At 41.4% G+C, this 26,255-nt stretch overlaps 2 protein-coding genes across 3 annotated transcripts in view; both read right to left on the reverse strand.

Moving 5' to 3' along the window:
* The window catches only part of wizb (WIZ zinc finger b), a 34,315-nt gene extending 18,797 nt beyond the window's left edge, over positions 1-15,518 (reverse strand). For both annotated transcript variants that reach the window (XM_079252628.1, XM_079252627.1), the window contains exons 1-6: positions 15,389-15,518; positions 14,891-15,092; positions 14,523-14,598; positions 11,244-11,392; positions 9,520-11,157; positions 2,041-2,478 (exon numbers count right to left, since the gene is read on the reverse strand). In XM_079252628.1, coding sequence (XP_079108754.1) covers positions 2,041-2,478; positions 9,520-11,157; positions 11,244-11,392; positions 14,523-14,598; positions 14,891-15,092; positions 15,389-15,472 — 2,587 coding nt within the window. In that variant the 5' untranslated portion in view covers positions 15,473-15,518. The remainder of the gene's footprint in view (positions 1-2,040; positions 2,479-9,519; positions 11,158-11,243; positions 11,393-14,522; positions 14,599-14,890; positions 15,093-15,388) is intronic.
* A 6,411-nt stretch (positions 15,519-21,929) lies between these two features.
* pglyrp6 (peptidoglycan recognition protein 6) lies at positions 21,930-24,704 on the reverse strand (the record flags this gene model as incomplete). Its single annotated transcript, XM_079252672.1, has 4 exons — positions 21,930-22,269; positions 22,352-22,562; positions 22,725-23,540; positions 24,638-24,704. 4 exons carry the CDS (start codon positions 24,702-24,704, stop codon positions 21,930-21,932), a joined length of 1,434 nt encoding a protein of 477 aa, XP_079108798.1.
* Between the last annotated feature and the right edge of the window lie 1,551 nt (positions 24,705-26,255).

Raw genomic sequence — 26,255 nt, forward strand, 5'->3', positions numbered from 1 at the left:
ATCCCCAGGAGCACCATAAAATCCATCATCGTCAAATGGAAAGAACATGGCACCACAACAAACCTGCCAAGAGAGGGCCGCCCACCAAAACTGACAGACCGGGCAAGGAGAGCATTAATCAGAGAGGCAGCCCAGAGACCGAAGGTAACCCTGGAGGAGCTGCAGAGGCTGGAGTATGTGTCCATAGGACCACAATCAGCCGTACACTCCACAGAGCTGGGCTTTATGGAAGGGTGGCCAAAGGAAAGTCATTACTTTCTGCTAAAAATAAGAAGGCACATTTTGACTTTGCGCAAAGGCATGTGGGCGATTGTCAAAATGTATGGAGAAAGGTGCTCTGGTCAGATGAGACTAAAATTGAGCTTTTTGGCCAGCAAGGAAAACGGTATGTCTGGCGCACATCTAACACATCCCATCACCCCAAGAACACCATCCCCACAGTGAAACATGGTGGTGGCAGCATCATGTTGTGGGGATGTTTTTCAGCAGCAGGCACTGGGAAACTGGTCAGAGTCGAGGGAAAGATGGATGGTGCTAAATACAGAAATATTCTTAGCAAAACCTCTATGAATCTGTCAGAGATCTGAGACTAGGACGGAGGTTCACCTTCCAGCAGGACAATGACCCCAAGCATACTGCTAAAGCAACACTTGAGTGGCATAAGGAAAAAAATGTAAATGTGTTGGAATGGCCTAGTCAAAGTTCAGACCTCAATCTAACTGAGAATCTGTGGTCAGACTTAAAGATTGCTGTTCATAAGCGCAAACCATCAAACCCGAAGGAGCTGGAGCAGTTTTCCCTTGAAGATTGGGCAAAAATCCCAGTGGCAAGATGTGGTAAACTCGTGGAGACTTATCAAAAACTACTTGCAGCTGTGATCGCCGCAAAAGGTGGCTCTACAAAGTACTGACATTGGGGGGTGAATACTTATGCACAATTATGTTTTATGTTCTTCTGTCTCATTTGATATTTGCTTCACAATAAAAATCATATCACGTCTTCAAAGTTGTGGGCATGTTCTGTAAATTAAATGATGCAAACCCTTGAAATCCATTTTTGGTTGGTGGTGTGCCCTGTGATTTTGTCAGTGAAAAAAGTGTATCTTGGCTCGACAAAGGTTAAAAAACACTGATTTAGACCGTGGTTTTCCTTCGGCCATTTTGTTGAATGAAATGATGATTTATAAAAATCATATTCCATCCTTTTTTATTGATTCTTAGGAGAAATGAACAAAAGTAGCATGTGCATAATATGTTGCACCTGTGAAGTGAAATCCATCCTGTTAATGTAAGTCTTTTGACCTAAAACATGACCAAACCTCAACTAGACAGACCCTTACTTAAAAATGTTGCATATTTTATTGAACGATTAGCCAGCAGCTTTATGCTAAATAAATAATTTATCGTGGATACAAGTTCCAAACCTGGACCTCAACTTTGCTAAAAATGTGTTGCCTTAGACTTGGAGGGCTGCGAGTTAAGTAGGCTATCCTTAACTGTACCCCAGGACACATCTGCCCAAAGATTGTGGACTTTTTCAGCCTGCATTTCCCCTAAATGAGGTCTCAGAGGTTAAGTCTCAAAAATCTTGCATCTCAAAAGTCTAAATAAAAGATTTCCCAACAAAGAAACCCAACAGAAGGGTGGACTTTCTATAACTTGCAGGAAAGTTTTCTCTTGAACCTCTTTTTGTTTTCATCCCCGCCACGCCGACTATCGAATGCTAACTCTGGCTTTTCTCATGTTACCTGAATAATTCATAGACCCCTGAAGATGCATGTCAGGGACCTTCAGTTTGGCAGCGACTGCTTTTCTTTACTAAAACTTCAACTACATGCAACAGATGCAACAGATTGCAAAAGACCTGAAATAGTTTGTTGCTTTGAGGGTTGAGAAGTTCGATATAGCAGAGACAGGTCAGAACACAGCCTCCTGCTTATCAGGGTTATCATTTCTAAGCGTGTTTTTCCCCCAAAACACTGGAAAAAGACGACACAATCATCCACACAGCCTAAAGAAACGCATGCAACAAGCCGCTGACCTTTTTTCTTCTTCTTCTGATAGGAGAACTTCTTCTCAATGGCATTGACTTCCTCGGGGGATATGAAGTGGCGCACGTTGTAGCTGACGCCCACTCGGTTCAGGTGGCCTCTCACGTGATTGGCAAGCCCGATTCCATTATGAAATCGATCGGGGCAGTAGGGGCATTTCCTCTCCACACTCTTCGGCGCCTCAGCGTCCTCATCAATCTCGTCTTTGTCCTCATCTAAGATGCCCTCTGACAGGAAACATCGCACACGCTCATCATCAATGTCGTCGTCGTCGCTGTCAGTTTGTGCTGGAGCAGCGGTAACCCTGCTGCTCCTCCTCAAGAAGAAAACCTTTCTTTCCTTCTCCTCCCCCGGCTTGTTTTCCGCCCTTACGCCCTTCTTAGCCGGTGGTGGCGACGATGCGGGGCTCTGCTGTCTTGAAGAGTCGTCTATCAAGAAGGAATCAGACATTTTAATCATCTAATACAAATCAGACTGAAACAGGACCAATAAATAAAACTTAAATTTCCTTTATTAGCTCTAATTAAACCTTAGAAACTGCTATCTGTTCTTTATAATTAAAAAATTGCTTCAACGGTTTGAGTTAACTCTGCATTTTTACCTCATTCATTATGCATGCTGTAAAACTGCTCCACATACAATAAAGTAAGCTGTTTACTGAAGCATGTTCAGACCAGAAACATCTTCTGAGGAATATCAATTTTGGTCATTTAAAGACAGATTCGGTAACTTGTCGATCTTAAAACTCCCCGTCCTGGACTTTTTTGATGACACAGTGACATGTATCGTGCATTTCTACAGCTGCTGCTACCCAGCAGCATCCCGAGGCCTAGAAACCAAACTATACAACTTTTACATCTGAGGCGCGACCATAAACTGTATATAAAAGATGGACGTAGCCTCCGTGACGTCACCCATAGGTTTCTGAAAAACTGACTTAAAGCTCGGTGGGCGGTTCCTACCGTCGCCATGTTGGCAGGGGCATGCGTGTCAGCTCACCGGGCAAATACAAATATGGGCAAAGAGGTGGAGCTGAGAGGGGGGCTGTGAGAATCATGGTGGATGATTGACATCGCGTAAACTCCGAGCTTTCTGGAGCTAAGAGCTAACCGAGCTAACCTGGAGACAACAGGAGCTAACCAGCTAACTGAGGTAAGCGGGCTAAAGCTAAGTCACGTTGATAACCGGCTAAAAACCGCGGTTGTTCTGCGTTCTTCTTACTTGAAGCTGGAGATCGACACGCCCCTAAATATGCCGAATTTTGAGATTACTTTTAAAGGGAGGAGTTAAAAAAAAATTCACTTCACCCACAGTTGTCATGAAGGTAAACCTGAACTATTAAATCCAAAATGGATTTTTGAACCAGGCTGTAAACATGTTTATTTCTGCTGTGAAGTTGGTCTTTTTAACATGGGAGTCTATGGGGATTTGCTGTTTTAGAGCCCCTAGTGGATGAAGGAGGAACTGCAGTTTGATGCACTTTCGCATAGGCTTCACTTTTAACTGCCGGAGGTTGCTGCTTGGGCACAAAGTTATGTTTCGCTTTGCGGTAAAATAAGGAACTGGCTGTTTTGAGCAGACAACGTTGCTCATTCAGCAAAGAAACACAGGAAGATACAAAGACAGAAAGAAACAAAACAAGAGTCATCATAAAATCGTCTTTTGCTTGCTGGAGAGAGCTAACAGGTCAGGTAGGATGTAAGATGGATGCTGAATTAGCTGCTGGTCGGGGGTGCCTGATGGGAAAATGGGAAAAGTTCTGTAGCTTCCCAATTTTAAAATAAATTATTTCTTTCTGTTTCTCTATTTCTTAAATGCAGCATTAAACTCCTGTGAGTTTAACTCTGTAAGCCAGGGAGACTAAAGTCCGGTCCTGAAGATCTACTATTCTGCACCTTTTAGACCAGGGGTGTCAAGTTCCGGTTCTTAAGGGCCACGATCCTGCAAGTTTTCCATGTATCCCTGTTCCAACACAGATGGTTCAAATGAATCAGTCACTGTGCAGAACTTCATTGGGTACAGTTTCATGATGTTCTTTTTAATTTGGATTTAATGATTAAGAATTAAATAATTCGGAATTAATGTATTCTCCTACGAGTTTACATGAAAATAATTCTGAAGGGAGGTTTACATGCAACACGTCCTTAGTTAATTCCTCAGTAGAGCAGCGGATTGGGAAGGGTTCTGATTGGGCAGAGGGTGCAGGTGACGTATGACGGATACCGGAAATAAACAAGGTTCACTCCCTGCTCCTCATCTTTTCAGTCGTAACTTGTAAAAACGACATAATAAGTACCAGTTTTGCCACTATTTTTCATTACAAAATTGAAGTACCAGCTCAACAGGAGCATAAAGATAGACCACCGAACACAGGAGGCAAAACAACACGCGTCATCGGGACAGGACAAGGTAATGAGCATGCTCAGAACGACCGGAGTTAACTTAGAGCGGAGTTAAGGTTTACATGACAGAGGAATTAAATAGTTCAGAACTAAAATGTAAATAAACCAGCCCCTTACATCGGCATTAGTTTAATTTCAAATAGATATTTACATTAGGAATTAAGTTTTTACATGGTAATTTTTCATCAGTTTAAAGTAGAATTAACTTAAATTTGGAATTAAACAGGAATTAAAACTCCCGTGTAAACGTAGCAACTGACTGTCGGATCCATTTACTGTGAGACCAGTGTGATGGAGCAGGAATGCAACTGGTCCGTACAATAAGATTTGTGTTTCTATTCCTGCTGGGTTAGAATTAAGAAGTGAGGGGATATCATGACTATTTAATTTTCTAAATTAATCGCAGTATTCAACGGCACCATGAATTAATCATAAAGATTTGTTTCTGTCATCACGTGAAAGATCCGGTCTGAACCACAACAGCAGATCAACACAACTTGTGCACAAAACAAACACAAATGCCTGATAAATCAGATTGTGGCAATTTTCGACCAATCTTCATCATTGAGCAGGATAACGTGGTTTTTGGAGGTTTCCGTTCACCGAGATGAGGTGAACGGAATACAGAAAATGATATTTCCAGAGATGGATCTCTTTGACATAACATCAATTTTAACAGCACTAATGAAAACTTACAGGCCTGTAGGAAAAGCTTATGCAATATCACCCAGCTAATGTGTTGCTTAATGCTTAATGATCGTAAAAATATGATTATTTCTTTGATAACATTCACACAAAGAAATCGTGGCATCCCTGGTAGAGTTAGGGATGAGCGCATGCTCATCACACCGTGTGGGTCATTATGGGCCACGTGTTCACCCACAGTGGATTGATCGTCTATCAGGAGAATGTTCCCGTTTTCCCTCGCAGTGCAGAAATGCCTCCTCGGGATCTGTGTTCACTCGAAGGTACTATGCACTGCTATCACATGTTGCGCATGATAAGAGTGAGTAAAGGGAAAAAATAAGAAATTTTGTAGCTGAAAAGAGGCACTGCTGCAGACCTGGCAACACAGTAGCTCAGAGAAGCAGATCTGTGTGTTATTACTCACTGTAGGAGAAAGCAGACTAAAGTTTCACTACAGTCAGCAGAATGATTTTTGTGCAGAGCCACAGTAATAGAGAGGAAAGGATCGCCAGCAAAGCTCATTAAATGGTTCTGACTGTGACCCTACTGGTTCTTAAAGATGCTTCACCGCTCAACTAAAAGGCCTCTTCCAAGAAATAAACTGTGTCTACTGTCCAATTACCGAACAACTGAGAGACAGGGGGACAATAAAAAGACAGGTAACAAGAAGCATGCTTATTTTTGTTTATAAAAATTGCTTCAAACTTTAATGCATTTATGTATCGTGCATTAACTATGTATAAGGAAAATGCAATTACTGGAATGAGACTTATCCATACTTAGTTTTCAATGACTTGGATTGGTACTGGGAACCAACAAAAACTGACTCAAGAATTAAACTAAAAATGTACAGCCCAAATTCCAATGAGGTAAATAAATATAATACAATGTTTTGTAAATCTCATTAACACATATTTTATTCCCCAGCTGTTGAAACAGATATTTCTTTTTTAGCTTAATTTGGTGGTAGCAGTTGGGATGAACTGGTTTTGTAGACATAGAGGAAGTGAAAAACTAATTTACATCCTTTTAAAGTGTTTTAGACTGGATGGTATTACTGTATTATAAGTCTGCTCTTGAAGCCAGCTGCGTTAATTTTAAACCCAAAGTTTTCTACTTTCTGCTTTTTTTTTTTTTTTTACAAAGCTCTGATATGAACCAGTGTATACTTTGTCCAGCTCCAAACCACAGATCATACGCTGTTAGTTATCAGCTGGCAAACACAGGGAAACATATGCCACTAAAAAGTCACATATTTACTTTGGGAAGTGATGGGAACGAAAAGCCGAGTTAGTTTACTGTTCATCTAGTAGTCTAAATGGCTGTTTATGATACTTAATACCTGTTAGATGTAGAAACAAAACTCTGCTACCAGAAAAAGTTGCCACTTAGATTTAACTGAGCAAACAGGTACAAGTCTCCTGCTGGTTATTTACCCCCTTCCCCCCTACTGGAGGGGGTAGGGGGTATCTTTCAGCTGGTAAAAAGTAGTTCAACCCCAAGTCATGCATAAAATAGATTCTTATTTCTTAAACAACCATGTTGAAAGACAAATCTTGAGGTCGAGGAAAAGATGTTAGTCTGTATAAGAATGGTCAAATTGTTGGCATCAAGCAGTGGAAACATCTCAGGACATGCATAAACTACTAAAAGAGGGTTTAGAACTGTCCAGCATGTTACTAAAAGCTGGAGGGAAAGTGGGGGATGGTCGTCTTCCAGGAAGAAACGTAGTTGGAAGAAATGCTAAAATCAGACGTTTGGTGAAATCACATGGAAGAAAAACAACAGTAGAACTCAGAGAAATGTTTAACAGTAAGAGCATTTCTACATGGACAGTGTTAAAGGGAACTCAAACTGAATCGCTGTTTGTTCCTTAAGTAAACCAGTAATCAGTATGGCAAACAGGGAGCAGAAAAATTGGACTCTGGAGCAATGGAAGGAGGTCATGTGGTCTGATGAGTCCAGATTTACCCTGTTCCAGAGAAAGAGAAGCATCAGGAGAGGAAGATAGGAAGATGAAGTGATGCAGCCATCATACCTCGTGACTACTGTTCAAGCCGATAGGGGCAGTCAATAATCTGTGGTTGCTGCAGTTGGTCAGGTCTAAGTTCAGCATCAATGGATGAGGTCAGTTTATGACCTGAACATACTGAATGAGGAGGTTCTTCCATCAATGGATTATTTTCTTCACTCATGGCAGGGGCGTATTCCAAGACGACAATGCCAGGATTCAGACCTGAACTCCACTAACAATCTTTAAGGTGTGCTGGAAATGCTTTGGTCAGCAGTCGGACTCACTCATCAATATAAGATCTTGGTCTCTCCAGCCAGCAAAAGACGATCTTACGATAACCCTTGTTTTGTCCCCATTTCTCTATTAATCTTCTTGCGTTTTCTTTGCTGAATGAGCAACGTTGTGTGTTCCAAACAGACAGTTCCTTGTTATACCACCAAAGGAAACTCTGCTGAAATGTAACATTGCGTCCCAGATGTAAAAGTTGTATAGTTCAGTTTCTCTGCCTCATGACGCTGCTGATGGCAGCAGCTGCAGAAATATACATGATAGATGTTACTGTGTCATCGAACAAGTCCGTTTTGAGGTCAGAAAGTTAAGTAATGCATCTTTAATTAGTGCATCCAACTTTCAAACAACTTTTCCATTGCCATAGAAACTCATCCTGGCAGATCTTGAAGTGTCCAACATATGAGGAGAATCAATTTAGTAGCACAGCTTCTGAACTAGCATGAAAACATTTCCTAAAACTAATCCAATACTGGATTGTCTACAAAGAAAGTGTCTAAATAAATTAGTACAGTATGATCAGGCCTATGAGAATTACAGTCTCGCGGCATTCTGTGAGAAGGAAAATATGTTCTTCTAGTTTTCCTGCAGTAGGCCATTTTAACATCAGCAGTTTTGTAGTGTTGTTACATTTTTCCAGATTTTGTTAAACTTTTTCCCCTAAATTTACCTTTTTCTTGTGTGACATCATTTTTCCAGGGAGTTTGTCCAATCGTGTGGTTGGTGTATAAAATTTCAAAAGCTCAACAGGAAAATATTCTATTAATTTTTTTATTTAAAGGATTTCATTCTTGGTTTGTGACTCTAGAGGACTTCACTGGATAGTTTCTTGACAGAAAAGGGGGTCAGAGAAGAAAACAGTGACCTGCAGCACAGGACCCGGGACCAGTGATCTGAACCTTGGCCGACTGCGTTGAGGAGCTGTAGCTTCCTCATTTCAGCTGGCTACTTAACTAACCATAACCATCCAGGTTTTTGTTTGCTGGACTTTTTTTTTGTAAAAAAAAAAAAAAAAAAAAGTCAATCTTTTAATTGGTTACCGTTGTCCACTTAGTTTCTTTTTGCTTTTCAAGAATCTTCTTTAGGGCAGCCTCCAGATGCAGCTTTAACACATAGACTTTGATGGATGCTTTTTTGGAGGGAGCATTATGTTTAATTTAATTTTGTAAAACAATGAAACTTGAATGAAACTTGAGCTCCGTCAGTTCAGGTGACGTCATACAGACGGGAGGGTCAAAATGCATTTAACTTTTATTTAAGTCTTCTTGTCCATTTGGTTAAGGCATTGTGAAAAACTCTTAAATAAGTGGAAACAACACGTAACAACCACGTATGAGCACATTCAACTCTGTGCCACATTTTACAATGGAATCCAGCGTCAATGTCAAATTCCTCTGTTCCATCCATGTTTTCCACATGACGGAAATCAAATCACCATGGTTACCTGAATTTAACACAACTTAACACAGTTACTTTGTTGTAGAGTCGGAGTTTGCATTCATAAACAACTGCTGGTTAAAGCAGCATTTATAAACTGGACTGCTGATGAGAAGACGTTGGCAATGTTTAAAGTGTTTCTATTCTGCATATTTCAGTCTAATTTATTTTATTTTGCAAGTCCAGAAGGGCAAGAAATTATCAAACCCCTTCATTCATTTTGTATTGATCCTCTCAGATCAGCCTCTGCCAGAAACAAGCGGACAGAGAAAGCTCCGCCCCATGTCCTGCGTCTGATTGGACAGCTGCTAGAAGTAGTTATACTGAGCAGCGAAGGTGGGCGTGGCTCTCCTCTCCTGAACCTGCACAACCTAGAGAAGACGACCAATCACGGAGTCCCTCCCGCAGGACGTCACCAAAATTTTGAAGTAGAGAAAAACTTTCTAAACCAATCGTTTCTGTCGCCATGGAAACCGAATGTAGAGAGTGATGGAAAACTCAAACATGCGTTTAATGTGTATTATGATCATTATGGCTGTAAATCACAAGTTTGATCCTTGCTTTTTTGTTGTATGCTTGATGTACGTCAAACAAAAGCAACTACCACAAAGTCTAACATGAACTCCAGTATTTCCACTCACCGGTGTTGTGCTGGGCTCTGATGTGCAGCTTCCCCCCAGCAGCTGAGTTTCCTTCTTGCTGAGACAGCTCGGATTTACGGTCCCTCTGATCTTCCTGATCTTTCTCCTTCTCCTTCTCCTCCTCTTCTCTCACAGGCAGCTTGTCATCCTCCATCTCCTGACTGAACTTGGGCGGATCAGTCCAAGCCTTCGGCCGTGTGCTGGACCTCCTGCTCCCTCCACATTTGAAGACACCTGGGCTCGTGGAAGGAGCCGCGGCGCTTTCTGGTGGCGTGTCGTCCTCAGAGGCAGCGACTCCTTGCTGGCTTTTGTCTTGAGCTGCATCAGGCAGCGAGTCAGGAGGATGCTCAGATGTTTGGGAGGGGGTTGAAATTTGTTTATTCACATTAGATCTTGAAGACTGGCCAGTCTGATCATCCTTCTCCCTGCTGATGGACACCTGTCCTGGGTGTACAAGTGTCTGGTGCTCCCTAAGTATGGTTTGACTTGAGGTCAGGAAGGCACAGTTACCACAAGCCAGGGAGGTGGACGCTAAACCTGATGACGTCTCTGAGGAGGAAGAGTCAGGCTGGAGAGTAAATGTTTTTCTGTTGTGGGTCTTGGAGTGATTACTCAGTGCCTGCGGTGTTCTTGTGCTGAAGTTACACTTTGAGCAGACAAAGCGGCGGCGGTAGCCAGACACAGTTCGGGGCTGAGTGGCAGTTCGAGCTGAATTCGGAGGAACTGTATGTAAATCCACGGCTGCTTGTTCTGCGTCTGCTTTTGAAACTGAAGCTGGGGAAAGAGGAGGAGATCTGACTATTTCTGGGTCTGACATTTCGCCTCGATTCGAGACCAGGCCTGTGTATTGTGCAACATCTGGGTCAAGACGTGCCGGCTTCACCGCCGTCTGCATCTCTTTTGCTTTTCCATTTTCATTCAGTTTCTCAATCTCCTCCAGGATCTTCAGCCGGGACTCTTGGTGCTTTCTTTGGTGGTCGGCCAGCAACGGACGGTTTGGCAGGTTCCATCCACACTCATTACATCGAAAGCGATGACCCTTCCCCGGACGCCTGCCACCACCCACGCCGCTCTGACGGTGCTCGGCCATGTGCTCCTGCAGGTGAACCTGCTTCTTAAAGTAGATGCTACACTCGACGCAAGTGAAAATTTCATTACTTGGCTCCATCCCGCTTTCTTCTTCCTCTTGGTCTCTTTCCCCAACTTTGTCTCCGAATTTTATCGTCTCGACAGTCCCGTCCCCAAAACCAGCTTCCTCGAAATCATAAACCCCTTCCCCTCGATTCATCTTTGCATCGTCAGTGGTTTTAGCTTTAGCCAGCTTACCCGCCTCAGGCGTTGTGCGCTTCGGGGTGCCAAGTCCAGAGAAGGGCCTGAGCAGCACTCTCTTCTTCCTGCACCGCTGAATAAAAGTGCAATGAGCCCACGGAGCAGGAGGGGGACTCTCCGGATCTGAGTCTCCAGGGAAGGTGTACACATCTCTCTCGGGATCCTTGGTTTCATTTCTCTTGGGCCTCGTCTCCCTCTCACGTTGTACTGCCGCCACCTCCTCCTCCACTTGGCACCCGTCCTTTGGTTTTACTTTGGACAGAAACGGCTCAGACCCCTCAGATACATTCCAGACTTCACCGTCTGCCACTGAAAGAAAAAAACGGGAATTCTGAATGAAGTCAAAGATAACAAGCGAGATGTGAAATGAGCAAGCAGTTCAAGTTTCTGCTTACAGTCTGTTTGGCCAAGCTGAGATGTATTTGGCTCCTCGGTCTTTGTGCTCTCATTGTTGTCGCTGTGCCCCCCCACAGGGGCAGTTGTGTCAGTCTCACTCTGGAAGCGCAGCAGTCTTTCAGGTTCTTGCTCAGTTTTGCCAACAAGCCTGTAGGAAGGGAAGACATAACGTGCCATTTCAGCAGAATAAATAAGCAGATGTGGGGTGTCTAGCTGTTTGTGTGTTTCACAAACACACCAGCAGGGTATAATAATGCCAAATATGAAGTGATAGACAGCAAATGTTTGTCATTTGTGGCTGAGACTATGCTACAATTAACATCCATGTCTACAATACTGACATAAAGCTTCATGACACAGATCTGTGAGAAACCAGGTTTACCCATCTATCTAGACCTGCTTAGTCCAATGCAGCATTGTAGGGGTGCTGGAGCCTATCCCAGCAACTACAAAGCAACATTTGTTTATTTTTGTAAATTATACTACATCAACTTTCTTTTCCTACAACTATATAATAGTATTTAGTCACTTTTACCAACAATTACTCAGATTTTGTGTCCGAGGCAAAAAGAGATGAGCCACTTCACAAGTGAGATGTCTGACTGTCGTTCAGGTGCTTCAGTCCAAAAATAAGAAGCTTACTACACAAGTATATGAACAATTATGCTCATGACAGAGCTGGTTGCATATTGGTGAAGGATTCTCCCCATTTTATTCATCATTAACAGACATGAAGTCATACAAAACTCAAACTATGCACAGCTATTGGAGATGATGCGACGCTAAGCAGCAACCTCCAGCGGTAAAAAGCAAAGCCTATGCAGAAGTGCCAAAAATTGCAGTTCCAGCTTCATCCACTAGGGGCTCCAAAACAGAGCAAATCTCCATAGACTCCCATGTTAAAAAGACCAACTTCACAGCAGAAAAAAATTTGACTGGCAGTTACCCGATATCCCGCTTCAAGAAGTGGAATGCAAGACAACTGCGTTTTTTTTTAGCCTCTTAACAATGTGACTTAGCTTTAGCCCACTTGCCTCCGTTAGCTGGTTAGCTCGGTTAGCTCTTAGTTACAGGCACCTCGGAGTTTGCTAGATGTCAATCACCCCCTGCACGCTTGACTCTGCCAAGATGGCGATGGTAGGAACCGCCAACCGATCTTCAGAAATCTATGGGTGACGTCACGGAGGCTCCGTCCATCTTTTTACATACAGTCTATGTGCAACGCGTTAGTCAAATGTTGATTGGCAGAAAGCTAGCTTCAGCTTACATTGTACTTTGTCTATTTTATACCAGGAATGTGAAGGTAGATCATGAATGCTGAAGTTACACTTTAGCATTCATGAAGTGTATGCTTCATGAAGCACACACTTCATGAAGCATACATGGGAGAACTGCTTTCCCATTACCTCATTCAACTGAAGTTGTTGACTTGTTACTGTAGTTTTTGCTTTTATGGAAAATATAATGGAGAAAGAAAAAGCAGAAGGACCCCTTCTCCTGTCCATACATTAACGTAAATAAATCCCAGTAGATGTGAATACAATCAGCTGTGCAGTCCTGTGAAGTTTGTTTTATAGTTACCATTAATGATGATGAAGGTGCATCTTTTTTTTTTTTAGTGTGGACATATGTTTGGCATTTAGTTTTGAGAATTAGAAAAAGATTGAAATATTGTGGTTTTAATTTTAAAAATGATATCCTAAAACTGCACTAAAAAAATGACTCAGAACAAGTAAAAAAAAACCAAAACATATGATGCATAAAAGATGGACGGAGCCTCTGTGACGTCACATGTAGTTTTTTGAAGAGCTGATTTAAAGCTCGGTGGGCGGTTCCTACAGTCGCCATGTTGGCAGCGTCACGCGTGCTGTCGCTCCCAGAAATACAAAAATGGGCAAAGAGGTAGAGCTAATGGGGGGTTGTGAGCGTGGGGGTGGATGATTGACATCTACCAAACTCCAGCCTGCCTTTAGCTAAGCGCTAACTAAGCTAACCCAGAGCTAATGCAAGCTAACCAGCTAATGGAGGTAGGCGGGCTAAAGCTAACTCAGGCTGTTAACCGGCTAGAAACAGCAGTTTTGCTACACCAATTATGCAGAATTTCTAGATGAAATTATTTCTAAACGGATGAGTAATAAATAAAAAAAAAAAAACATCATTCCCCTCACTCCCCTCACAGTTGTCACAAAGGTAAACCTGACCTGTTAACTCATTGTCAAATGAATGAAAAACATGCAGCTGCACAAACATGACATGAAGTCCCGCCATATTTGTTGTGCTGTTAGTGTGTTACACAGGGTCTGATTGCGCAAATGCAAGATGATGCGAAAGACGTCACCATCGCCCAAAGAGTCCGATTCCAGTTTACACCGACAGGACTCACCATGCGTTGCGTTGCAAGAAGATTTCCTTCTATAGGTCGTTGTCAACTCTTTGCGGTTTTATTCACCGAAAAATTCTGTCACCGTATCAACAAGAGGTAAGAAAGCTACTAAACTTTTGTTTTACCGTCATAGCCTTGTACTGTCAAGGGCCTTAAGGACACATTCACACCAGGATATTATGGAGGGACTCACTTGAATTGGGGGAGCGGGGCTGTTTGAAAAACTTCACACCTTTAGTTAATTCAGCTTTAGTTACAACAATGGCCAGTTATTGGCGATATTCCCCTAAACGATCGCTGATCACAAAGGAAGAAGAAAATCCGGTTAATTTACTGGCCACGACCGGAAACGAATCGTCCACCTCAAGAAAACAATGCAGCAGAAGTTTATGCAATCTTGGGGTTTGTGTTTTTACTTTGATGCTTCAACCTAATGTGATTTTCATAAGAATCTATCTATTACAAGCAGCAGGAGAGGCTGCGAGCTATCCAACACGTTGCCTTACGTCACCTCCTCTTCTGGTTCATTGGACAGTCTGTTTGCTTTCACACTGTAAACCAGCTGCACTAAGGTTCATTTGCAAGTGAAAGTCACAGTTTTTAAGCCAATCAGAGTTTGCTTCTGTAGTTTGTACAAGAATTCAGATGCAGGTTAACATTGTTCCAAAGAAACCATACAGTTGAGGACCAAACAGTGTCAGTGTTCATGCACCCAACGACAGGAACTAGACCTGATTATTTAGTTGATGGTATAAAGTAGAAGGTTATTCCTTAGTCTAGGAAAGATTGGTGGAATGAAAATAGCTCTCAACAACAAAAACAACAAAGAAAACACTGAGGTAAAAACAATAATAAACACAATACCATAATATGTTCCCCTGCACCTTCTCCTCACCTGAGTCCAGAAGAGGGTGATCCAGGGCTGTGAGCAGCCAGACCGTGAAGGTTAGAAAAGTTCTGCTGCTCCTCCTCTGACACATCACAGTACACAAAACACACAACCACAGAAACATCACTGCACAGCTTAACAGGTAAAATCCACAGTTAAAGCTTTTGCTCATACTCAGCAAATGAGACTAAAGCAGACTGAAAAACATTAAAAACAAGGAGACGACGACCATAAATACACTGATCCATTTTTACTGTGTAGTAGCTGAATTCATAACTACTTCTAGCTTTGCTGAAGATGATCCATTTATCGTGCTACCCTGGGGGTGTGAGTGTGTGCAACAGGTTTCTACTGTACAAAAAACCAGTTGTTACCATCTAGAGTTTCTTTCTCAGAGTCAGAGTCCCAGCTTAGGGAGGAAGGAAAGGCTGAGGACTTGAATCTCCTCTGTGTGCTCCTCCCTGGCTCTGTGCTGGACTGAGGGCCCATATTCTGCTCCGAGCCCTCCTCTCCAGCCAGGTCCCATGTGCATTTTGCAGACATCAGGCCATCTCTCAGCATTGGAGAACATGAAGACTGAAGAATAGAAAGGGAGGAAATTAATCATTATGGATTGATTATGAAAATTACTTTAAGGCAGGGGTGTCGAACTCCAGTCTTCGAGGGCCGGTATCCAGCAGGTTTTTGTTGTCTCCATGCTCCAATACACCTGACCGAAATCCATAAATATGTTGACAAGAAGCTGCTGGATCCATTTGATTTTAATCAGCTGTGTTGGTAGAAGGAAACAACAAAAACCTGTCGGATACTGGCCCTCTAGGACTGGATTTTAACTCCCCTGCTTTAAGGGATAGTAGTGAAGAGAAAACTACCTCAACGGCGTTGAGTTCAGCTGAGGTGAAGGGTGGGGGCCCATAGCTGGTCCCTGGGGTTAGAGGTTGCCCATCTGCCTCCATGATCCCCCCCCTCTCCCCAGAGAACAGTATGGAGTCCCACAGGTGACCAGCTTTCCTACATGGTGTAGCCTCCTCTTCCTCTGGAAAACATATGAGCTCATGTTGAAGTTTTTCATGGTACAGAACTTTGACACAATGCATTCATTTAGAAAAGCTGGAAGTAAGCATCCAAAACATACCAGGTAATCATCTACGTCTGCAGAACCTATCAGGATTTGATTTGGCTGTAACCATTTTTTTTTTTTTTTTCCACCTGCAGTTTTCGGACTGTCTGACCTATTTTCACCATATCTATGAGCTTAAAGAATAAAATAGGGCGCTCACATGGTTACATAAATAAGTGGCCTTTATATTCAGGCCCATGTCCTCTCCTGCTGCCCCTCTTGAAAAGAAAAAAAAAAGAAAAAGGCAGGAAAATGCCAGAGTGGATCAAGGTGTCCCAGGGTTTAGCTCGTGGAGCTCCAGAGGACGGGGCTGACATCGATGCGGTCGCTGTCAGGTGATTAGAAGACCATCACATTCATGCACGCTGTCCTTTAAACCCACAAAACGCCTTTAAAACTGCGCCTTCCTATATCTTTAGTTCTTTTTTCCTTTTTTTTTTTTTTTTTTAGGACACTTACTCACAGAATTCGGCCTGGTTCTCGGATCGCAGTGAAAGGCTGTTTGTTTAAGCACCGTCCGTCATAGTTTGAGGCCGGGAGCTGAAGCTTTATGGCCGCGCGTCGGTGCTCGCAGGCGGCTTCGGCTGCTGCCATGGAGGGGGGGTCGCTGGTTTCTACCCGCTGCTCGGCTTCCTAGCTGGGATCCCTGGGAGATGCCAGGCGAAGGACTCCATGTTATTCAGCTTGCAGGCACGCCACGGCAGCCTACGTAAAACGTCGACGGGGAGGGCGAAGGGAAGAGTTTCCAGCAAACCCACAGGACGAGTTTAATAAGTAACTTTTCACAGCTGCTCTGTTTATTTCATTTCTGCATGAAGTGTGTCAATTCTAAGAAGATGAAACTCTTTATTTAAGGTGTACAAATCACTACGAGTATTTTCTTTTTCTTTTTTTTTTCTTTAAAGGGCTTTGTGGCGTTTTCTTTCTTTCTTTTTTTTAAAATATACTTTTCTCCGATAAAATAATAAATGGTTAAAGGTAAACTATTAAATCAGCTAAATGATTTTTGATTAAACCGACATAATTTAATTCTGTTTAGTGTGTATTATGTTGTAAGTACTTTGTTAGCTAATTAAAACTGAGATTTAGTCATTGCTTTGCTATATTAGTCGTGCATTGTTTAATATTTTAAACAAGTCACCAAAATGCTGCAAATCAATTAAAGACTTATTGATTATTAGATGGACGTTTGGCGTCCCCGTGTGGTTGCTAGTGGAACTGCATGTCATTGCCTGTTATGGTTAAACCTTTACACTACACTAAACCTTCACTTTATATACAGTCTATGGTTAAAACGCAACAGAAAACTAGAATATAATACAACTTTATTTATAAGGCACTTTAAAAACAACAATGTTGACCAAAGTGCCACATTGTTGGGGGTTAAAAAAAAAAAAAAAAAAACATACATTAGGACAACTTTTAAAAAAAACAAAAACAGACATCTAAAAAAAATAAATAAATAAAAAAAAAAAAAAAAAAAACTAAATAAAAGCAATCAAAATAAAATCTGATCTAAAAAGTCAACTTATTATGGAGAAAAGCCAGCTTAAACAAATGGGTCTTCAGCACAGATTTAAAAGCAGATATAGTGTCCAATGTTCTGGCTTGTAAAATAAATGAAAACGGTCCAGATCGATAGAGGGTACATCAGCGGACCTGGAACCAAACACCACCATCTCTGTTTTGGAGTCGTTTAGGTTAAGAAAGTTAATTGCCATCCAAGATTTGACATTTTTCAGACATGTTTGAAGAGAATCAAGAGAAGACCCATCATTGGGGAGATAAATCCAGCAGTCATCTAAATACATTTAAATATAAAAAATATGAAAATGACGGTTGTTTTGATGATAGATTTTACATTTACTGGTCATTTTATTAGATTCACATTGCTAGTGCGCGATGGACCCCCTTTTTCCTTCAGAACTGCTTTCATTTTTCATGTCATAGATTCACGAAGGTGTATGAAACATTCCTGAGAGATTATATTTATATAATAGCATCACACAGTTGCATCCGACCCATGATGAGAATCTCCCATTCCACCACCACGTCTCAAAGCTGCTCTGCTGGACTGAGATCTGGTGACTGTGGAGGCCGTTGGAGGACAGTGAACTCATCATCATGGTGGAGATGATGTGAGCTTTGTGACATGGTGCATCATCCTGCTGGAAGTTTCCATCAGAAGATGCTACACTGTGGTGATAAAGGGATGGACATGATCAGCAGCAACACTCAGGTAGGCTGTAGTGTTTCAATAATACTTAGTTTGTACTAAGGCGCCCCAAGTGTGCTCAGAAATTATGCCCCCACCCACACATCATTACATCACAAGTAGCCTGAAACATGATCCTGACGGCAGGATGGATCCATGTTGTCATGATGTTTCCAGCAGATTCTGATCCTACCATGTGAATGTGGAGCTGAACTGGACAAACAAATTAGTGCTGTGGTGAAAGCAAGTTTTTTCCACCTGAGACAGCTTGCAAAAATAAGGTCCTCACTCTCAAGACATGATTTTGAAATTTTGATCCATGCTTTTGTAACTACACGGCTTGACTATTGTAACGCCCTGTACTGTGGGATCAGTCAGTCCTCTCTCGCACGGCTGCAGCTGGTGCAGAACGCTGCAGCGCGTCTTTTAACTGGATCTCGAAAGTCTGACCATGTTTTACCAATTTTGTCTTCCCTTCACTGGCTCCCTGTCCGTTACAGAATTGATTTTAAAATTCTTTTATTTGTTTTTAAATGCCTGAACGGTCTGGCCCCTCGCTACCTGTCAGACCTGCTGGTGAGGTATTCCCCTACACGCTCTCTGAGGTCCACAGATCAACTTCTGCTTGTGGTTCCTAAGACGAAGCGTAAACTGAGAGGTGACCGAGCTTTTTCTGTTATTGGTCCCAAGTTGTGGAATAAGCTGCCCCTGTACATTAGACAGGCTGAATCGCTTCTTGTTTTTAAGTCTTGTCTGAAGACTAATTTTTTCTCTTTGGCGTTTGACTAATTTAAAGGGTTGTTTTACTATTAACAATGTGCTGATGCCCCATTATGATGTAAATATGTATGTTTTATTGTTTCTTCTGTACAGCACTTTGGTCAACTTTGTTGTTTTTAACGGTGCTTTATAAATAAACTGGATTGGATTGGATTGGAGACTTATCAGACCAGTTTCTCCATCTTCTATTGTCCAGTTCTGGTGAGTCTGTGTGAATTGTAGCCTCAGTTTCCTGTTCTTTCTGACAGGAGGGAACCCGGTGTGGTCTCCTGCTGCTGGAGACCATCTGCTTCCAGGCTGGACGTGTTGTGTGTTCAGAGATGAAGTGTCGACCTGTCCAGATGTACCCGCCGTCAGCTTCCCTTACTGGACTAAGCGGTTAAGAAAATGAATGAATGAATGAAAAAGTAAAGCTGTAACTTGGAGATGATGTTTCCACACAATGCCAGTAAATCCACAAAGGAATAACTGTAAGGGAAGAATTTAGGTAGGGGAATGACCATTTCAAACAAGTTAACATTAGATTGATTTAAAATTATGTGTAATTGAGGATTCTGTAAGAAGTTATTTCACTTAAAAAGGAATTTTTTAAATCTCCTTACACCCTTTTTCCAGTAGAGTATTTTACATCATTTGATAACCTGTTGTTTAAAATATAGGATTGAAAATGTTTGTTTTCTTTTTATGGAGGATTTCATGTTTGGAAGTCCAGATATGTAATGACAAAGAAAAATCAACACAAGTCATCTGCACTGAAATCTGATGCTGAAAATCTTAGACATGAAGTTTATTCCATGCATATTGTTATGTTATTTCATATTAAAGCCTGCTAGACTTGTCTTTTATTATTAATTACTTTAGCTATTTGGCACCCTGTACAGTTAAATAATGGAAAGACATTGTTGTAAAATGAAATTGCTGGCCATACACGGCCATGCATCTGAATTTATTCTCATAGAGACAAAAACTCTGCTAGCTTCCACCAAAAAACTAAAAAAAAATGTGTAACAGCAGCTGTGATTTTTTTTTTTTTTTTTTTTTTGAGGCGGTGGCCTTTATAGCCATAATGTGCCAATGTAGATCCCTAAGATTGGTTTGATGAGAGTGTTTTATGTGTTTTATCTACATGAGTGTGTGTGAAACGTGAGCATATGTGTTAGACTTTGGGTAAATTCTATGTTTTTGTACGCGAAGTCGTGTTTTTAAACCTTGTTTTATTTTTACTTTTTATTATGTAAATCACTTTGTGCTACTTTTGTATCAAAAGTGCTATATAAATAAACTTTGATTGATTGATTGAATGATTGAATGTGGCACATATCACATCATCACATGTGCAGAGGAGCTGAAATGGTTTATCACAGTATAATGAACTATAAATGAGCAGAAAACCTTCAGAAAAGCTGCAAACTTACAAGATTTTGGTAGAAATGTTCACAGACTGACCAAACCTTTTGACCTGAGAGAAATAAAACTGAGGAGTGGGAGGAAGCAGTTTCGTTATTAGCCATTAATAATTATTATCTATGGAGAGTTATTAGAATTCAGTGAGATCATTCATGTTAAACTTAACTTGACAGTAAATGTCTGCAGTTTATAAACATATTTTGGTAGTTTTTAATACAGAAATCAGTCACATCTTCTCTGATTTACAACCCACACAGACCAGAGGGAGAAATAATAATTATTGTATTAACTTTGTGACTATAAATCCTCACATCAGGAGCTCTAATATGTAAAGTAAGTTTAGTTGTCAAATAAATTCAGTTGCATGAAATTGTAAATATTTCCACATATAAGTGCAGTGAAAGGATGAAGCATGATAAAAACTTGTTCAATGTACAAAAATCAAACAAATCCACACACAAAAGTTTAATCAACATCTGGTCATAGTGTTCAAGAACGTGTAAACAATAAGCACATGAGAATAAGAAATATTTATTGTTTGTTGTTTGGATGTAAATAAGACTCCTCTCATCCTCAAGCAGATGATTTTCATTTCTTCGTGTCCTAAAAAGACAAAATAATCACTTGAATCATTTTAATACCTTTTTTTGAAAACAACGCTAAAGGACTGTTAGAAAAAGCAAAATGTCATCAACTTATATTTGTCTTTGTGGACAAAAATAAATATACACATAAATATACACTCCCCTGCACTGTCCATCATGTTTTAGATGTTTTCCTGCTCCAACACACCTGATTCTGATTAATGGACCTCCTCATCCAGCCTGTTAATGAGCCATTCTTGAGATTAATTCAAGCAAAAGGATCTAAACTATCTGAATAGATTTAATGTGGTACAAATGATGTTTCTGGTGATAATTGAAATAAACTTTGGCCTCAAATGAGCTTTCAATTATTACTCAGACTGATTTATGCTTGATGCAGAAGCCGATACGCTGACAGATGGACAGTTTCCTTCATCTCCTGCATCAGTTACGCGCATATTTTAATCAGTTTTCAAGGGGTTTAGCTTTCTGCCACTTGACACGGAAAACGGAGCAATACCACCAAAAAGTGTTGAATCGTGCAGCTGACAAGCAACGCTGGATTATCCAAAGGGCATTAGGAGCCCGACGCCCACTTGGGGCCCATGTGAGGCAAACACCAGCAGTTTGGACGTGAAACAAAATGTACATAAAAGCCAAATAGTTACACCACAGTGTCCAGTGTATTGCTATTGGTACCATTGGCTGAGAGATGTTAGAAATTTCGTTTCACAGTTTATTATTCACAATTTTTACAATGTTGCAGTGGGGAAGGGGCCCCCTGGAACACTCTGGGCCCAGGAGCCTGTGCACTTTTAATCCGGCCCTGCTGACAAGCAACAAGCAAATGGAACAAACCAGAGAAGAAGAAGAGGAGCAAGGAGAAGATGCAGAAGAACAGTAAAAAAAAAACTTTGTGGTTTTAATTCTTCTACTTCTTCTGGTGTTTTTGGACGCTTGTAAACAATTTCATCCCAACCAAAATGCGGAAGTGAACTCTGAACTCAGCACTGCCCTCTAGTGGATGAATTGTCTCAGCAACCATGGCAACGTAAAAGACACGTGGAAGTATGAGGACACATGACAACATCTGGAACAGACGTAGGGGAGCATAAATGGCCCTAAAATCCTACAGTGGAGCGCCAGCTATTATCGATGGGCGAACTAAAATTGACAAGCTGAAAATCGTGCTGTTTCGATGTTTGATTGCCACATCTGAGTCTTATCTACTTTAATGTTTGCAAATATGGAAGACACTGAATATTCCAGCTTTATTTCATCGGCCAGCTGATCCTTTTCCACCATCTTTATAGCCAGATAACATCTGCTTGCTTGCAAGTATTCCTACATACCTCAAAGTGTTCCCAGCCTTTGATCTCTTCGTAGAGGGCGTCTCCGGGGCAAGACGTGTTGACCACCTGCCTGTGCCCCTGTAAAATGAAGGAGGGCACCAGCCGGCCACCACCCACAGCACAAGATGCAAGCTGATCTCTCACCAGCGCCATGGAGTGCTGAGATGGCAGACTGGCAACGTAGTCCCCGATGAAGGAGACGCCGTAGCCTTTGGAGTTGTGTCCCAGGGTGTGGGCGCCTTGCCAGTGCCACCCTCGACCCTCGTAGATGTTCCCATCAGAGCCAGCGACGAAGCTAAGAAACACACCAGACCTTAGAGACTCTAAACTTCATACATTTAAGATTTTCAAAATGCCAAACTTGTTTTTTTTTTAACCTGTATCCAATGTCATCCCAGCCTCTGTCCTCTTGGTGGAAGCGCTGCATGGAGCGCATGTCTGCAGAGCATTGCTGGAAGGTCAGGCAGGGCTTGCTGGGTGAGGAAGTGTGATGGATGTACATGGAGGACAGAGGCAGAGACAGGTTTGTGGGTGTTCCTCGGTACGGCTCTGCACCCCACATACACCGAGGAATGATGGGTGGGCAATCTGAAACACGTTTAGACACATTAGCCATAACATATCGCTGCGTTTTCAGCAAAAAACTTGTTTTCTGTTCTCAATCTGATGGACTGTTTTAGTGAACAAAACTCTGGATAAAAGTGCTTTGTAGATTCTTTCACTTCCACTGTGGTCTGATCTCATGCTCACCCATGTACAGATGAACAAACTCTTTCATTCCCTCCTTCACCACAGCCATCAGCTGCTTCTTCTTCTTTGCCTCCATCTTTGAGAGTCCTGCCAGTTTCTCCTGCAGCATCACCGACTTCACCACATGTCCTGCCAGCACTGGGGAGGCGACCAGCCCTCTGAAGTTCTCCCTGCGACGTCTGCTGATGAGGCGTGGGGCACCGTCCAGGCCTTTGCTGTCCAGCTGGTGGCAGTAGTACTCCGTCAGCAGACTGCTGAGCTTGAGAGGTCGAATGGATTTGGACAAAACCTCCGTCCCCAGAACCAAACCATCCATTCCTCCGTTGACCTGAGCAGTGGTAAGCCAGGATGGCCTGTCTGAGAGGGCGAAGATTTGAGGGGAATATAAACTGTCCCAGCAGCCGTCAGATCCGAGACGCCTTGTGTCAGCCGAGCTGTGCTTGAGAGAAAGACTGAGATCTTTGGCCAGAGTGAGCTGGTAGAGGCCTTGGTTCTTGGAGCGAAGACCAGCTTCAATGCCCAGGAGGAGTGGCTTGAGGGCAACAGTGGTTCCATCAGGAGTCAGAACTACTCCTTCTTCCCTGGCATCTTCAAGAACTCGGTGATGCACAACCTTACGGATGTAATCTGTGAGGTTAGCATCCAGTTCTGGACCCCTAGAGTCGCCGTCTGCGAGGAAGAACTTGATGAATCCATCATTGAGGCCAGCTACTCGGCGCAGCCTCTTTAACACAGCGACTGGCTCCAATCCAGCGTCCTCATCCTCCACCTGCTTGACAGCCTTGATGAAGTCAATCATGTGGCAGGAAAATGAAGCTGGAGACAAAAAGACAATCATGTTTTAGCCAAATAACGGCTTTCAGGCTGTGGCTGAAGGAATATGCGAATTTTTTTTTTTTTTGCTGGTTGTGTTTCCAGTTGGAAAGTTTATTTCACTATGTCCAATACAATAAAATGAAACATACAAAAAAGACCAAAACTAACTAAAAAAAAAAAAAAGAAACAACAAAACCAGACATACTCGAAGAGGAGTCGGCAGAAGCCAAAAAATTATTAAACCCCGCCCCTTTGCCATCACTGTGTACCGCGTATTCATACACACATACATACATTCGTTAAATAATATTTCAACATTTTTAACTGTTCTTTACATCTGCACATAAAGAAAGTTAGCTAAAATATTGCTATGTAGCTTTCCTAACCAGCTAATGAATCAACAGTTAGCAAATCAACACACGTCACCTTAACTTAAATCACAATTAAGAAACATTTCTTTTTTAAACTTGTCATGGATATTTTTACTCCTTGGTGCAGTTTTAACAAATTATTGACATCTAGTGGTAGTTATGGACTTAGAAATGACTTCAAATGCCAAGCATAGTTGTTTGGACGCTAGCCGTCAGTGGCCAAAACCTTTCCAGACATTTACGGCACGACAGGTAACTAAACACTGTGTATATGTATAGTCTTTTTCTATGGTCCTTTTGAGGTGTTACTTATCCGAAACAGTGCTCTGAGCTCGTGTGCCGTCTTAAAATTCAGAGTTCTCACTTTACACAGACATTTTTGTACATTTAGAGATACTGTAGTTAAAAACTGTGGCACAAGATCACAGCTAGCATGTGCCGTGGCTTTGCTTATTTCAGCAAGACAATGCCAAACAAAGTTTTTACCAACTACAGCATGGCTCAATGGAAAGAATCCCAGAGCTAAACTGTTATTGTTAATACCAGCCATTAATAAATGTCACATTCACAAAACATTTGTTAGATATAAAATGAAAGGATAAAGTCCAAAAAGATTAAACAAAAAAAAGATATGTACAAAATTACTATGGTTACTTGACTTAGCTGCAAGTGTTACTGTAACTTATTTGCATCTTAGGAAAGAAACCAAAATAAACATGTGATTACCTTCTGCACACATATTGACCAACAGAACCAGAAAGAGCAGGATTAGTTTCCAGCAGCCTTTATCCATCTTGAGTCGTAAACACCTTCAGCTCCAAGCGTCAACTGTGTGCACTTTGCCCGTCTCTTATTTATAGAAGTTCGTATACAAAATGAGTGGGTGGTTATGCAACAGTTGCGCTGTGGATAGGCTATGCCTGTGTTTAATCAGCAACCGTACCCGCATGAGCAATGTGGGAAACTGACAGCTGTAACATGGGCACTGTGTTGCCCTTACCACTGAAGGTCTTTCTGTGTGACCAACTTGGGCAATTTTTTTAAAAAATCGCGAGTTCTGTAATAAATCTCAGTCACTTTACTTGTGCCAGTAAGCTGGCTGCTGCTTGATAAAGAAACCTTCCGGGAATAATGTTGGCCAGCAGCAAACTGTTCACCGCTTTATAAATCACTGGCACTCCTCTCTGAGGCAACTCTGATGCTCTTGTTTAATTATCAGAGATGCAAAACTGAGGAAGTCCCAAAACCACAAATCACGTGTGTTCCCCATGGCAGTGGCAGACATATAAATGCACAAGATGGTCATATAGATACTGCTGCTTCAGTTATATGTACACAATGACAAAAGTCCCACATAAATTCTTGCAGAATTTACATGAAGAAACAGGAAGTAGATGTACTCTGGTTGTTGTGGGAACATTCCCAGCAGACAATCTGGTATGCACACACCAACAGGTCAATAAGTGGTTACTGTAATCTCTAATAACAAGAAAGTTTTACATTTTTTTAAATGAATGTGTTCATAATCTGGAGATAATTTAGAAGTTAAACTAAAAGTGGCATTTCATTTATTTCAACAAGTGCAGCCACAATGATAGTTACTCTGAGTGGTTGCTGGACAAAGAGGTGTAATTAGTCATTTTATTAGATTCTGTTGATTCAGGTGATCTGTGAACATTTACAGTGAATTTGGTTGATAAATTTTAAAAATGTAATCAAAATGAAAATGACATACAGTTGTGCTCATGTTTATTCATACCCTTTCATTAAAGAAGGAAAAAACAGCTGCATGTAAAATAAGCTAAAGTAATAATAAATAAAAATGTTATTGAAATCATTACATTATCTTCTAATTCTGGTTCAATAGAATTTTTTTTTTTTTAAAAAGCAAACAAATAAGATAATTTATTACATATTACATCACTCATAAACTAATATTTAGTTGAACAATCCTTTAATGTTTCCGCTACAGTCATGTGTTTTCTGTTCCTCTCAGTCAGACTTCTGCACCTGTTGACAGGTATTCTGTCCTACTGTTCAACAGAAAAGTACTCTAATTTGTCCAGAACCAAATTGTTTGTTTGTTTTATTTTTCTTTCTTTCTTCATTTCAATTAAATGAAAAAACAGTGTCTTATATTACTAAATTATATTTTTGCAAATTTTTAGTTATTGTTCCTTTTTTAAATATCCAGTTACTTGAGTGACTGTTGTAAATTCAGCCTTTTCTTTAATGAAAGGGGGTGAATACATATGAGCACAACTGTAAACAGAGTTAATTTGTCAAAAACAATCTCAGTACAGGATCAGCCACACTAGGTGGCGGAATAATTATGAAGAGTGGT

The sequence above is a fragment of the Telmatherina bonti genome (genome assembly GCF_933228915.1).
Source record: "Telmatherina bonti genome assembly, chromosome: 14".
Lineage (NCBI taxonomy): Eukaryota > Metazoa > Chordata > Actinopteri > Atheriniformes > Telmatherinidae > Telmatherina > Telmatherina bonti.